The sequence below is a fragment of the Equus asinus genome, chromosome 3, assembly GCF_041296235.1.
Source record: "Equus asinus isolate D_3611 breed Donkey chromosome 3, EquAss-T2T_v2, whole genome shotgun sequence".
NCBI classification, from domain to species: Eukaryota; Metazoa; Chordata; class Mammalia; order Perissodactyla; family Equidae; genus Equus; species Equus asinus.
In genome coordinates, this window is record NC_091792.1 from 8,102,922 (window position 1) to 8,118,456 (window position 15,535).

At 38.1% G+C, this 15,535-nt stretch overlaps 1 protein-coding gene across 50 annotated transcripts in view; it reads right to left on the reverse strand.

The window, feature by feature from the left end:
• Positions 1 to 15,535, reverse strand: part of CAMK2D (calcium/calmodulin dependent protein kinase II delta) — a 291,337-nt gene that overhangs the window by 66,738 nt on the left and 209,064 nt on the right. For 31 of the 50 annotated variants that reach the window (XM_070504671.1, XM_070504657.1, XM_070504672.1 and 28 more), the window contains one exon: positions 5,480 to 5,582. In XM_070504671.1, the coding sequence (XP_070360772.1) occupies positions 5,480 to 5,582 (103 nt within the window). Of the gene's footprint in view, positions 1 to 5,479; positions 5,583 to 15,155; positions 15,229 to 15,535 lie in introns of all 50 variants that reach the window. The other 19 variants (XM_070504673.1, XM_070504658.1, XM_070504674.1 and 16 more) reach the window with 2 other exon arrangements.

Below are 15,535 nucleotides of genomic sequence, written 5' to 3' on the forward strand. Positions count from 1 at the left end.
AATCTGGAATTCCTCTGACCACAAATCACTGATGAAGCACATTATATATTTACTGGGGCACCAAGTGCCCAAGAAAGGAGCTCCCCCCATCTTCATGACAACTTTATATTTATTACACACAAACAATCTGCTAAGAGGCATAAAAACAAGCGTACATATGGTAGCATGGTTACTTCTCTGAACAAAATTACATCAGAAAATGAGGGAAAGGATTTTGGATTTCACCTGCTTCCCCTTCTCTCCTTTCATTACTTCTCCTTTCCCTTGTTTTGGAGGAAGGTGGGGAGGACAATGAGACGGGACTCCAAGCAAAGACCTGTATGTTGTACTAGCTTTCTGTGGCCCATAGTGGATCCACATCTACCAAAAACTTTACTGGGGGGAAGCATTTGCTTGGTAATATTAAATAATTACTGAGTAACAATGGTGGTTCCACTGCCTAAAGTCTGAGGATTACCTGAAGGAGCCATGTGGAGTCAGCTAATTCCAAGGCAGGGATAGGCACAATAGCTTTAAAGAGCTTCCCGGTGCTCCTGGTATGCCATACCTGCCTGCTCCCACTCATTCCAACCACCCCTTCCAGCTCCCCTCAACTTGAGACACAGACAAGGGGAATTCAATGAGAAATCCGTCCCAAAGTCAAAATTAAAGACCAAGGTCCTAGCGGGCACTTTAAGATCCTTTATCATCTGGTTCCCCTTCATTCACTCAAGATAATTTCTTTCTGCTTCTGAGCACTTTACCTAATTAATCTCTTTAGGATCTCTTGAAAATGGACTTCTCACTCTCATCTTTAATGTTACTTTTTCTGTTCCTTGAACCTTCAATTTTTTTAATCTTTTCTCTAACAGGGTGGCTCTAAATTATTTTTATCTTAGAGATCTCCTTAGCTAACTACAGTTCTGTTCTCAGTGGTCCCTTCTTGGAATTTCAACCACCCTTTTACATACAATTTGTACCCTTCTATCTAGAATTAGTAAACTTTAATGTATGTCTTAAATAATGTCGCAGAATACATGGCCTAGAGCAGAAAATGTTAATGATATTTCATGTAGGTAGAAAAGATAGGGAAGTAAGTCACTATGTAAGAAAAGAAAAGATAATTTTAAATGTAAATTATTACAAACCTCTTCCGGAGACCAAAATACTAAGAGAACCACATCACATTCATTCTTACGGAGTACAGCTCTCACTGGAGCAGAGGGGTCCTCACTCCTAAGATACTGAAGCATACATCTAAATGCACGAATGTGAAGAAACTGTGTACTGTACTATGTGTTCTCACGAACACAAACACTGAGGGTAAAACAGATACGGCCTTCTTGAGCAGGGGATCAAATTCACCATACATCATGATAAACTAGAACAGGGAAATTAATGAGAGCCTGCCTTCTTTAGAGAGAGCATATGTTTCTCACTCTGAAAAACCAAAAGGAGTATCAGAACAGATCAACAAAGAGAAAACAGAATTACTTACTGTTGGAAATGTATCCATTGCAATATACTGCCATTAAAAAAACCCTTAATATTTTTTTAAAAAAGAGACATAATAGCAACAAAGCAAAATAATTCTTCTATCAAGCAAAATTGTGATAGTTATCCTTTTTTTCTATCAGCAACAAAAAACTAGAAATGTGTTGCAAATAGCATTTCTAGTCCCACAGGAGAAACAAGCCATATTTGGATACTTCTGTTTGGTAAATTTCCTAGCCATTTAACAAGTGTAGTGACATGGGGTGTTCCTTCAAGCATTCGGGGTTAGTATTCAAATAGATCAGGGCTATGAAGACAGAAGAAGTGAACATGGGAAAAACAAACATTTGGACTTGAAAATGAGAATTAAAATCAAACACAATAAACAGCTTCAATAACGCCTTGTACAGTTTTATTTTTATTTGTAATAGACCTCATATTTACTAAAATAAAGTTATGCAAAATCCTGAATGTCTGGCAGTACACATAATGAAGAAAGAGTTCTGCTCTTTTCTTATGAAGATAAAAAGGCTACCCTGCAACACTGACATTACATTTTAAAAGATGAAATTAACAAGTCAAATACATGAGACCATGATGGCAGATAATAATAAATAAATATCACAAGTCATTCATACTAAAACACACCTTTACTCCTGAAACCTAATATCTGGCAGGACCGCCACAAGAAACGCACTTCACTACATGCCCCCTTTTTCCTCAGTTAGGTTACCATGAGGATTCATTTGGACTTGAGCAGAATAAGCTAAACAAAAAACAAACTAAAAAATAAGCTAAAGAAAAAAAATGAAACTGTGCATTCTCTTAAGCTTAGAAACTACGTTTTTCTACACTTTTGAAATGCTGAATTTTCTTAGAATTTAAAGTGCACCTCTTAAAAGTCATTATTGTAATAGGTACCTTAGCAAGAACTGTGTTGTTGATAACACTGTACTGAAGAAGAAATGGGAATTTTACTCCCTGTCATGGCTTCTCTGGGACCAGCTTGCTTTCAGAAATGCATTATCACAATTCGAAAATTTGTGTGCTTTCTTTTGGATGCTGTTGCTTCCACTAACCCAATACTCAGTCTTCCACTCACTGGTTCACTTGACAGCTTTCACAGTGTACGCAAGGAACTGTGACCTCGTGTTTCATACTGCGATGGTTCTGAAGACTGACTGGACAGCTTCCACAGCCCAGGCAGGGCCCCGTGGACGACTTCATTTAGTCTCATAACAACCCTGCAAAGGAGTGCTTCCTATCTCCACTCACAAACACTATGCTGACCTCACTGAATGAAAGGGACTTCCCAATGTCACATGGCTGTTAAGAGTCAGAGCCAGGACAGGAGCTTGGGTATTCTAACTCAAAAAGTAGAATTCTTTCCACCACACACAGTCCTGCCCCTCAAACAGCTTGTGATCTAGCAGAGGAGATAAAACACAGAGCTCAAAACAGAGAAATTTTAAGGAGCTTGCCTCCAACACTTGGGAGAATCAAGCTAAGTTACCCAGATGCTAATTTTGAGCCTCAGCTCAGATAATAAAGCTTCTGATGATTGCTGATACCCAAACATCATCTCGGACTCAGCTCTGGCGATTATACTCCTGAGCCGAAGTCCCTATTTTGATGTCCCATCTCATATCCTACGACTTATGAAGTGGGGTCCTGCCTTGCTCTGGACAGGACTAGAGTCCTGTCTTTGATCTCAACCTTTGGCGCTTTGATTTCCTCTGGACAGATTCCCTTAGAGTTCAGAGTCCCTGTCTGCTCTGCACGTTATCTGGAACCCGCCTGCTCGCACAGATCCCTTAGTTCAAGCTGCCTTCATGCATAATTTTAACTACTGCATTAGTCTAACCAGTTCATTGCCTTCAGGGTAACTATCCTTAAGCCATCCTCCACATTGCTACCAAAATCATCATTACGTAACATAAACCTAATTATGTTCCTCTCTACTTAAAATTTTTCACCAGATCCCTGAAACTTCTAAGATAAAAGCCAAAGCCTTCAAAAGGACATAAAATCCTTTCCTACCTTATTAACTACCACTCATCCCAGGATACTTTATACTTTAGCTACACCAAACTTGTTATTCTTGCAATGGGAAAACAGTTTCCTGCCTCTGAGAGTTTGCATATGCTGACTCCTCTGTCCCGAATGCCTTTATCTCCTTGCAGGCCAGGGAGCCAACTGTCATTCACTCATTAGGGAGGCAGAGGCATTACTCCCATCACTGAAGCTTTCTTCTCTGTGCTCCTGATCCCCCCGACGCAGGCCTCTGTTAAGATGCTCCCACACTGCATGGGAAGGAGTTGATAATACGGAGCTGTCAGCATCTCAAGGGGCAAGACTTCCTATTTAATGATTGTACCTCCAGTAATTTCCTCCGCCCATCTCTGTGAGAGCCCTGCTACCTCCTGCTGGACCCCAACTCCTGTTACTGTATATTCTTTACCTGTGTCAACCATATTCTTATGCGGGATACAAAGATGTCCTTGAATCTCAAATTTACAGAACTAGGTCCTACCTTCTTAGTTTGCAGTGAAGAGAAACAAACTTATTCCTGTGTCAAAATAGGACAAACCAAATGCCAAGTCTGGAGGTATTAAACTCATCTGGCGGGTAAGGAGACTTTAAAAGGTGGCATCCAACTTAGGAGGGACTGCAGACAGGGATAACAGCCACGTCCTACTGGAACAGGACAGGCAGCAGAAAATGAGGTCCTAAATGAGGCTGCTGGCAAAGCAGACAGGGCAAGGCTGCTGTGCCATCCACCACTAAGCAGCTGGGGCGGGTCAGAGACATGTGGGTCCCGGGAGCTCTGTGTACATCTGAGCAGATGTGTATGCTTAGGGACACAGAGTAGTGTTCACATATAAAACAAAAGAAGGAGTGTTTGCGTTCTCTTTCTGTTTGTTGTTGTTGTTCAGAGGAAAAGCAATTAGAAGAGATTGAGTTATAATTAAATTATAATTTAAAAAAATTATCTAACCGTGATACATTGAAAGTCAGAAAAAGGTAAGACAAAGGCTTTGGGAGAGGTTATATTTTAGGACATTTCATGAAAAATGCGTTAATACTGGGAAATGGCAGGAAGAGAGGCCTAAGAAAATCAGTGGGTAAAATTATTTAACAGGCTAAATATTGAAATAATCCATAAGCCTTGTTAGAAATACTCTTAATTCAAATTTACTTAGAGTTTATTTCTTCTTTAATTGTAAAGAAATTTCAAAATTATCAAAATTTTAGAGAGGAAATTGGCAGTTTGAAGAAACAGAAGATAAGATGAAACACACACATATATACATACAGTCATGCGTCGCTTAACAACGAGGATACCTTCTGAGAAATGTTATCAGGTGATTTTGTCATTAGGCAAACATCATAGAATGTACTTATGCCCTAGATGGTATAGCCTACTACACACCTAGGCTAAATGGTACTACTCTTATGGGAGCACTGTCGTACATGCGGTCCATCATTGACCAAAACATCATTACGTGGTGCATGACTGTAGATGTGTATGTACAGTTATACATAGCATATTGTAATATACTTTATAATATTTCTTAAACCTATAATGTGTTAATCACAAAAATGTGAAATATTCTGTACTTCCTGAGTATCTACTATTTACATAGCAGTCTTTGACATCAAGTGAAGCTGTATGTGAACAATCAATTTTTTCTTAAATAAAAAGTACGCTTTGAATATTGCAACCCTCCTATTAATTCTTAGTACAGGATCCATTGTCTCACGCATCCTTTAAGAAAAAAAGTCTATGTGTTATTGCTCCCCTATTGATATTTTCTCTTAAAATATTTCTAGATTATATGCCCTTTAATGGCAGTAAAATCAAGTGCTTATAAAGGTCCAATATCTTAAAATGAGTCAAATTGGTAACAGCATGAACATTTCCGTTTTATTTTGGTTAGAAAGTGGGATACGCCTGGAGCCAGAAGAATGAGAGCAGTAGAAAGGAGAGAGAGGCCCTACTCACCAAACCACGCCTGTTGGTCGCCTTGAACTTCTATGGCTAAGCCAAAGTCGGCCAGTTTCACAGCTGCTCCCTTGGATTTGCTAGCTAAAAGCAAATTCTCAGGCTTTATTTAGAAAGAAAAAAAAGAGACTGAAGTGAGAACCTATTTTAAGTGACTATTCAAAGCTAACAACACTTTATAAGATTAGGGGGGAAAAAAAAAAGTCATGCACTGTTCTCTCTCCTGGAGACTGTCATTCCTAAATCCCAGGGAAAACATGGTTAGAAAATGATTAAAAATGATCATGTGTGCAGGTTTCAGACAAATGCATAAATGTACTAGAAAGTTACTGGACAGAAGAGAGAAAACACTTGGGGAGAGATCACATGAATGGAAGCACCTGTCTTGACCTGCTCACATGTTTCCAAGGGCCACCTGAGTTCCAGACTTGGCCATGGACATTGACTTAGAAGCTTAACAGAGCATAGACATTTTCAGCAGAAGGAAACTTGGCAAAAAGATAACAAGAGTTGGACCAATCTGCAGACATTTGGCAAATGAAATGGTGCGAATTAAATCCTAGCTGACTTCAAGAGTTTGGACCCAAATGTAGTGATTTTGATTCTTCAATGTTTCCAAACAATTTCTGTACAAATTTTGGAGTCTTATTCTGAATTACGTATTAAAATTGCTGTCTTTAAGAATCTGTTTATTCTTAAAGGCAGAAAGACTGTACTACTATTTGCCAAATGTTATAGTTAGCTTTTTTTTTTAATTTATAAGCCAGTTTTTTAAAACATAATTTACATGTCTTCAAAGTGTGATTCAAAGCATTACTTATATATTTATTTTCACATCTTGGAATACTATAAGAAAGATACATTTTTATTTTCTTGGGTATTTATCATCACTCAAGGACTGATAACTCAGTCTTGGAATAAGGCTGTGTCTATACCACCGTTTCCCAACCAGAGCTTTGAGACACATTGGCACTTTGAAAGCAAGCACCATGGCAAAGTCTTGAATTTCCCCGGACCACCAGTGTAGATTCTAAGACATGAAAGAAGAAGATGGTCAGGAAAAGGAGGCTGCTTAACACATACAGAGAAGTCTATTCACCCCCAAATATCTGGATGAACACATGGCAGGGTTGGTGTATATACATGAGAGAGTGGTTCAACATCTTTTTACCCTGGGACAAGGCCAGCAAATTTAGAGGTGTGTCTCAGACTGAAAAAAGTTGGGAAATAATGGACTCCACAAGTGCCAAAACAACTACCTGAAAATTTTAAAAACTCAGTCAATCAAATTGGTTTTGGTTATATACTGAAAAACAATGAATTTCATATTTTTTCATGAAATTTGCTACTTTTTTTTCTTTCTGAATCAGTCGAGTCTGTTGGTTGTTTTGACCTTGTATAAACACAGCCTAAACCAATATTTCATTGATTAATTAAGCCAGCCATGCAAATTAGCAAAGACTCATAACCAGAACTTGGAAGAAATTAGGTTAAGTCTACAGGAAATAAGAGTGTAGGCAAGTAAGTTTTCATCAAATACCAGACTTCTTCAGGCTATTGCTGCTCACTGCCATCAGATTCGTCACTATTAGGACAATTGGTAATTGTAAGGAAAGCTTTGTAATGTTTTAGGGCTGATAGGGTTTCGAATGACCTCAGCACTAAATACATGATAATTTCATTTGGATTTGGGCTGAAGATGTCTCAAGAATATGAAAGATTTCCATGCTGAAATAACTTTTAGTAAAACCTAACATTTGAAATTACCTGGAGTTGTAATTTGTCTAGCAATATGCTACAGTATCTAACCATGTTACATTATTATTTGACCTTCTATTTTCAGAACTAAAATTTCAGGTCTACTACATTCATGCATTTTCTAATATAATCAAGAAGTAATTTCCAGCTATTAGTTTATGGAATAAATAACTTGGAAAAACTACATCAAACTGTAAGCAACAGTTTATTTCTTTGTAACCTTCATTTTCGAAAGCACTGAGACGTCAGAGATCTCTGCTAATACACATCTGTCCTGATTTGTCAAACCACAGACTCATTCAAGAAAAGAGTTCCAATCACTTTGGAAATCACAATCACTTTAAGTCTTTTTAAATCAAGTGGTATTGAAGGTTTGTTGAGCAAATACCAGTGTCATCAGCGAACAAACAAAAAATTTAATGTGCTTTTATTCTTATCACTAAATTGAAAAGCTTCTGGGCAGTGCTGTGTGCATTTTGCCCTAAAACCCCAAGTATCTGCCAATTCAGAAGAAATGGAATGCCTTAGACCTTAATCATGCATGGCCTCTGAATGAGTGGGGCAAATATTCACACCTAGAAATGATCTAGAAGACTTCTCTGGGGGGCCTTGTGAGTCATCCAGGAAAATAAAAAGTCCGTGTGGACCAGTGTTTCACCTTTTACCCATGAAGACTGTTCAGCTGCAGTTATGTTCAGGAAAAGGCAGGGCTATTCCAAGGTTACTGTATAAATATAAAAGTTAATAGCACTGAAATGGTTTCATGCTTATGTATATCTTTTAGGCAAGCCTAAAATACAGAATCATGGAATGCAAACAGAAAAATTAGGATGATTATTGACTTTACTAAAGGTTCATTCACTTTATAAAATTTCATCACGAGATTGCTTCTAATGGTCAGCTTCAATGAAGTATTAAAAATATCACATACAACTCTTTGGAATATATCAGTTTGAATAATCCTGTTATCATGCTCTAACATCCATATAGCCTCCAACTTAAAAATACATTGTACTACAAAAGTTCATTGGCAAGTAGATTAGTTCAAATTCTGAATGCCTATAGGAAGGAAGATAATTTGTGGTCATATAAATAGTAGAATCTCTCAGCTAATCAGTGGCACTTCCTTAAAAAGGATCTCCACTCTTATCTGCTACTATCACACTATTTTGATTTTCTTCAAAGCAAATGAGAAAGGTGAGATGAGAAACACAGTCCTTCCAGTGCAGCTATGGTTGACCACAGGGGCCTAGCACTACGAAAGAAATGGGCAACACGGTGATCTAGAAAGAGGGTGAAGATCTGGGTTTACGTCCTGGGGCTGACTGTTATTAACTCTGTGGACATGGGCAACCCATAGACTCTTGAAGCTAATTAATTAGTTCCTTCATCTCTCAAATGAACATTATAAGTATAAATTCTATCTCACAATAGCATGTACGGAATAATAAAATCCCACTGGATTTTAGGACCGCTATCCTCTGGAAGGGACAATATATACACATTAGTGAAGAACTATGACACTCCTGTGCAGGTGGCCATTTCAATGTGCAGACATTAAATATTTGTAATGAATATTCATAACTTGAGGAATTTCTGTATTCCTAAAATAAATGCAACCTATTATGTTAATCTTTACATACTGAGATTCTCTCTAAATTCTTAGAACGCAATCACTTTTTAGGTTGGTTTTTAAATAGATTCTACTGACATTCTCACACATAGGTTCCTTCCCCACCCCATAGCTTCCTAATGATGCAGGATTTTCCATGACATCTGGTCTTAGTGTCAACAACCATTTATAGCATATCAGCTGTAATGAGCAGCAACTGTTTGAAGTTTTGTTCTGTACTTCCATAAAGATACAATGCTAACTTCTTTCATTGTGATTTGAGATTTTCTTGAAACTGTTCAAATATCTCAAAGGACCTAGGCAAGTTGCTGGCATCACTTTAGGGACTGGAAGAGACTTGGGAGATGAAATAACTCAAACTTTTTGGTTTCTAAATGAGGGAGGGAGGTCTAAAGAGATGAAGCAAGGACTTGCAGCCAGATTTCCTGATTCCTTCTTTTAAAGATGTGATACTCAGGAAACCCCTCGATGGTATAAAAATGGGTCATTTTCAAAAGGTAGCTATCTGTAGAAGAGTTTGAACTACTCAAAAATATTTACTACCCATATCCAAATAAAACAAAGGGAAAACTTACAAAATTCTCACAAATCTCATGAACACATCCTGAGGATTCCTAAATTAGTGTGATCTCTATTAAGGAACTGAGTCGGCAAAGGTGATGATCATCTTCAGCATCAGTCATATCACAGATTTATCTGTGCACATACGTGAGAACTATCTAGGCAATAAAACACAAACATCAGGAATATATATGTGTAGTGAAATCACGTGTTTTACTTTTTTTATGCTTTTTTCTTTATGAATATTATAAAAACAGCAAGTTACTATTTTACTATTCTATATTATTTGATTCTTACATTCCCTTTGATATTAGCTTTTAAGAAGTAAAACTGTCTCTTTAGATTTCTTTCCTCTATCAGAGAGTCTGAACCTTTCAACATGAAGTTAACTATTCTCTGCTTTGGTGTGTTTTCAGTCACTTTTTCTTTGCCAAAGAAGGTGTGAACAAAGCTACTAGAAATAAACTGAAAAGTTTTGCATGAATCAAAAAGCTTGAATATCAAGCTCATTCATGCATACGGTAGGAGTTATTTTGTGCACAGGGTACAAGTGAGTTTAGCTTTTGTTTTTAGACGGAATGGATACCTGAATTTATGTTCTCAGCATGGGGAGGTTTCATCTGATGCATGTGCTGTAAGTCTGTGCTTACGGAGTACTGTTTCCATCACCATGTGCACATGAGCAAGTCCATCAGAATCACTCTGTATTCCATTCCTGTTTCTTGACTGACTTCTGCATTATCAGCACACACTATCAGGCTGACTGAAAGAAGTGGACTGTAACCACAGCAGGACTGTGCGAATGACCTATTCCTTCTCCATACCTGACACACACCAGGCACTCAACTGACTACGTGAACTACGGAATTCACCACCTGCAGAATTTATTCCTAAAATACCTAGACGTACATTATACACAAACGGCAAGTTCTTTAAACTTTTATCTAAACATGGTTCTGAGAAAAGTGGAGAAACTGTGATTTTATAATTACTCAAAATGAAGAATTCACAATTTGATATATCTACTAACCCTCGTTAACAAGGATTTACTGAAAGCATGTCATATTCCCCCCAGAAAACTAATTCCTTTATTTTCTGGTCATCAATTTAATTTTATTCCCATGAAACAGACTTTAAAATTTCCCCAAATCTCCAAAATTATTATTGTCATTAAAATCTCTCTCTCTCTGTCTTATATCCCTCCACCCATCTAATGATTTTTCCCTGAAACAGCATTGTTTTTCAGGAGGCAGGCTAATAAGAAAGGAGCATTCTCAGCTGAGGCAATTCACAGGTGCTGATCTGTTGTTACAAGATTGAGTGGTAGGTAATTTGCTTTCATGAAGTCCTTCAGTAACCATTTCTGACATACTCTAAACTAAAGAAATCTTACCAATTTATGTGAAATACAGTTCTTTGAAAATTCACGGCTATGTAACTGTCTCTATCGACTTCTGTCAACTTATCTATAGAAATTGCAATCTCCATGCTCTGAAATTACAGAACATATCTGACCTGATATTCCTTTATTTCTAATGACATCAAAAGTTGTGACTGCAACCTCCTTTTGTCCTCTGATTCTTCTGGATGCAGTACTTGTGTGATGTGCTTCTTTCTTTCCGGCAGGAACAGCACCAACACATTTTCCACATAATTTAAATAATCTTTGACTCGGTGGCCTGTAGGTTTCATGTACACAGGTCTGCTCTTGTTTTGCTCTGCAATATATGCCCGCAGCTAAGACAGTGCTTTCAGCAGGTGCTCAAGAAACGTTTGATGAATGCTTGTTCTTCTCTTTTTATACCTGACTTTTCAATCTCTAGTTCACAAATATCCCACCCTGAGTTATACTATTTCACCCTGTAAAAAAATAATCTATTTTTAAGCACTCCAAACTGATTGTCTCAATGTGGCCTCAATTAAATGTGGCAAATGCATTTCATTCTTCTCTATGTCTCGTTTTCCAAAGGCTGTGGCCAATGCCACCTTACTAATTCCTAAATAGGAAATTTTTACTTTATATACCAGTGTACTGCCAAATCATGTTGCCCCCTACTCCACATTGCATCTTAAATATACCTTATTCTTGTATTCCTAATGATACAGATTTGTATAGCTCTGAAAAATGCATAGGCAGGATTATTTTAATCTTACGATTCACTAAATTTAGGAGCACCTTCGCAAATAATTCTTAATGTTGATGGCAAAATTATTTTCTCATCATTGTTTTGACCTATTCGTTGGTCTCTATAAAGCCTTTTCAATTCATTCAACTAACTGAATTGAGAGGTGGTAGTGACTAAGCACGTAGACCCTGGAACCAAACTGCTTGGGTGCAAATCCCATCTTACGGACCGAGCGACCTTGAATAAGTTCTTTCACTCACGGTTGCTACATCTCCCCTTATGCCACATGGGGATGCTCATAGTGCCTTCCTCATCAAGTTGTCACAAAGATTCAGATGATAACACAGTGCAGGCTATATGGGGACTGCTTGACAAATGGCAGCTACTGCCATTTCTATTATTAAGGTCCTGCCTTGATCCAAATCCTCCCAAAGACTAGAGCCATATTCCCGAACTGTAGTAATTATGTCACCACTGCTAGATCTCCCTAATACTACTTGGATCTACATCAGTTGGCCTGACACTGGGCACAACTTAGACAAAAGGTTGTGGTCCCTGCATCCACTGGATACTGCCTGGTGCTGACTGATGTGCTTTCTTGATGCTAATATCCCACCACCCTGAACCTGCTCCTGTTGTTTATTTCTGGGACATCCTCCAAATGCCTGCTGTCCCTCAGCCTTGTCTCTAGGTCCTGATAATTTTCCACTTGGTAGATTCCACTGTCTAATGAAACCCAAGGAGTAGAGCTTATTCAAATATTGAAATGGTGATCATTATGCTGCAGATATATTTATTTTATTCAATATTAATTAACACACAATCTATTTTATTCACTGTTGCCTTTAATATTACAAGTGTGCTTTTGGTTGAACTTTGTTCATTCCTAAATTGAAGGAATATGCTCCAACTATTTACTAGGTATAAGGTCCTATGTTGGGTACTGTAGAGTAATACAAGATGTTAAACAGCTATTATTCTAGGAGGGGCTTACAAACAAATTTTACAGGCCTCATATGCTCATAGGTGCCTGTGATAAGGATGATAAACATAACACTTCCATGTTTTTTTTATCTCACTGATATGGAGAAATTAAACTGCGTATCAACCATCTGTACTGTACATGAATGAACATAGGAATTATGATATGGAAACAAAGATATATGGACTGATAACAGTAAGGGCAACATTTTGTTTAAAGTCTGGTAATGAGAAATTTCAGCAGTTGAACTTTTTTATTTTAATATACTAGTAAATATGCTATCACAAGTAGTCTATTTATCAGATAGACTATGAATGGTGGAGATAAAAGACAGAAAACAAAGTCAGGGATTTAACACACTCAAAGTGTGCATAAATTCCCTCCATTGCACAAGTTTTAGATCTCTAAGTATGTTTATGAAATGACCTACTGACACAAGCACTGAGAACCAGACTCGACTGAAGTCTATCCAAGTCGGCAACGTGACAGAAACTAAGACAAAATTCCAGACATCATAACCAGCTCCATCAAAAGCCCGTCTCTGTCCTCTCTCAAAAGCAGAGGAAGAACGGGAAGCAGAAACACTTTTCCCCTTGAAAGGAATCTCATGGGTGACGCCGCAGCCTGTTTCTATGGCAGTAAGTCTCCTTAGAAATCACCTACCTGCGTTTTTAACTAGTGACTTTAGCTCTTATGTCAGAAAATATATTTTTCTTCACAACCTATACCCTAGGCCCATTGCCAGCCTTGATTAAAGTTGCAGTCTTTGAAGGGCTCAGCTGACTTTGGACATGGATAGAAGTCCAATGTTGTAAGTGCACAAAATACATTTTAGAAGGCATGGAAGAGAATTCAGATTTTTCACTCTTGGCTTTTAGAGCACATTTTTAAGTATATAAAAAGGAGTTGAATGTTTCTAATGATAAATTTATTAAATAGAGTATCCTACAAAACAACACAAATAATGTGCATGTCGGTATATGTTCACCTAAAAAGGAAACTGATACTGAGAGCTGTGGGAAGTAACTAAAGGGGCTCTGTCTGTACATGGCTAGTAAGGAACGAGGTGATCACCGAAGACAGGAATTTTCAAAGGAACATATTGGTTTTCCTTTATCCTGATGGGTAACTTTAGTAAGTGTTAGCGGATGTACACAGTCCCGTCTTGGCTCTCCCAAAGAACACACCATTAACCACATCTTTGCTTCTGACATTTAAAGCTCTCAGACTCAAACTGAAATCAAAGGAAGATTCCCGAAAATTAAGGCAGTGTTTTGCTTAGAAATCACATCTTCACGCAACTCCCTGTGGAGCTGTAGATATAGACTCTTCTAGAATATACTAAAGGAAAGGAAACGATAGATTTACAATTTATTATAACTAGAGAGTCTGCGAGTGAGAAACCAGCCTAGGTCCTCCCACCAAACGCACGCAGTTCAGGACATTCTGACTTACCCTTTGCCACCTCGACACAGTCGTGTGTTGCACAATGAGGTTCTGGTCAACAACGGACCGCACATACAATGGTGGTCCCGTAAGATTCGTACCTTGTGGCCTAGGTGTGCAGCAGGCTAGATTTGTGTAAGTACACTCTATGATGTTCACACAATGACAAAATCGCCTAATGACACGTTTCTCAGAGCATATCCTCGTCGTTAAGCGACGCATGACCGTACTGATCTCTGGAAAAGACTGAGGCTTCAAAGAATCACAACTACGTGGTGCTCACATTTGCCATTCTGTCCACCGGGCAGTTTCTTCCGTTTAAATTTCTAAGCCTTCACTATTTCTCTGAAATTCCATAAGTAAAACCAGAATGCTGAGAGAAGGGAACAAAAAATTAGTAAAAGAGTAGTCTCCTTCTGAACTAATTTCTAAATGATCTACACATTTCTCATCCTCAATGGTATCAGGAGCTCAGCGAAGTCTTAAAAGCATTAGCAAGTATGCTTTTATTATGTAATATATGCAACATAAATATTATTTGATAATAAAATTTATTTTACTTTTATTCCATCTGTTTTAAAAGGCCCTAGTATCTTGGCCGCTAGGCATATAAATAAATAAAGAACCAGGAGGCCTCAATGCCCTCAGAATTCCTGGGACTAATGTTAAGGGAAAGAGATTTCAGAACCCAAAATGGGGTTCTCAGCACCCAATCATTTGGGCCTAAAATTTACTTAATAACCTTATCTCTATTCACTTTATAATTTTGATAACCCTTTATATAATATTAGGTATATATGGCATGACTACAAAATAGTACATTTGATTAATGTCCACAGAACAAGTTTAGATTGAAGACGAGACCATCAGTCCTACTCAAAGTCACATTAGATACTATATCCACTCTTAGGAGGAAGGAAATGTAGCAACCTATTTATTGTAAATGTCAGGAAATTATTTCTCTCTGGATGAAATGGGATTTATACGTCTGAAGCGTGTATCAGAGAAGAGATGAAGTAAGTGAGACTGTGGAGAGGGAAAGTGTTTCTGTAATGTGTTGGAATGAGTCCACACAACTGTATCGCTCATATTCTTGCCTTTACAGGCATAACTGCAGCTGAACAGTCATTAGGAACTGTGTGGTGGTTGATCTCCAACGACATTACTCACCTTCAGGTCCCGATGGACTACGCCCATCTGATGGCAGTGTAGCACAGCCTCCAGGATCTGCTGAATGCAATGACTGCATGCAAACACCAGGGGGCGTGTGTTAGTTCCAAGCTTACACTCACTGTCTGTATACCCTCAGAGAGACTGGGTTAAAGTGCAAAACCAACAGACAACTGGGGTCGTATTTTACCACCTTCAGTAATGTAAACATATTGCTCAAGCAGAGTGACTACTACCTCAGAACAATCAGGATCTTGCCAGATGTGAGCCAAATGTGATCCACTTGTTCTAGAAAAATCCATCTTAAAAATATTTCACTTAATGCAGGAGCTCATTTCCTGGTTATAAATTCTTACAGGAAATGAACTGGAACACAAATA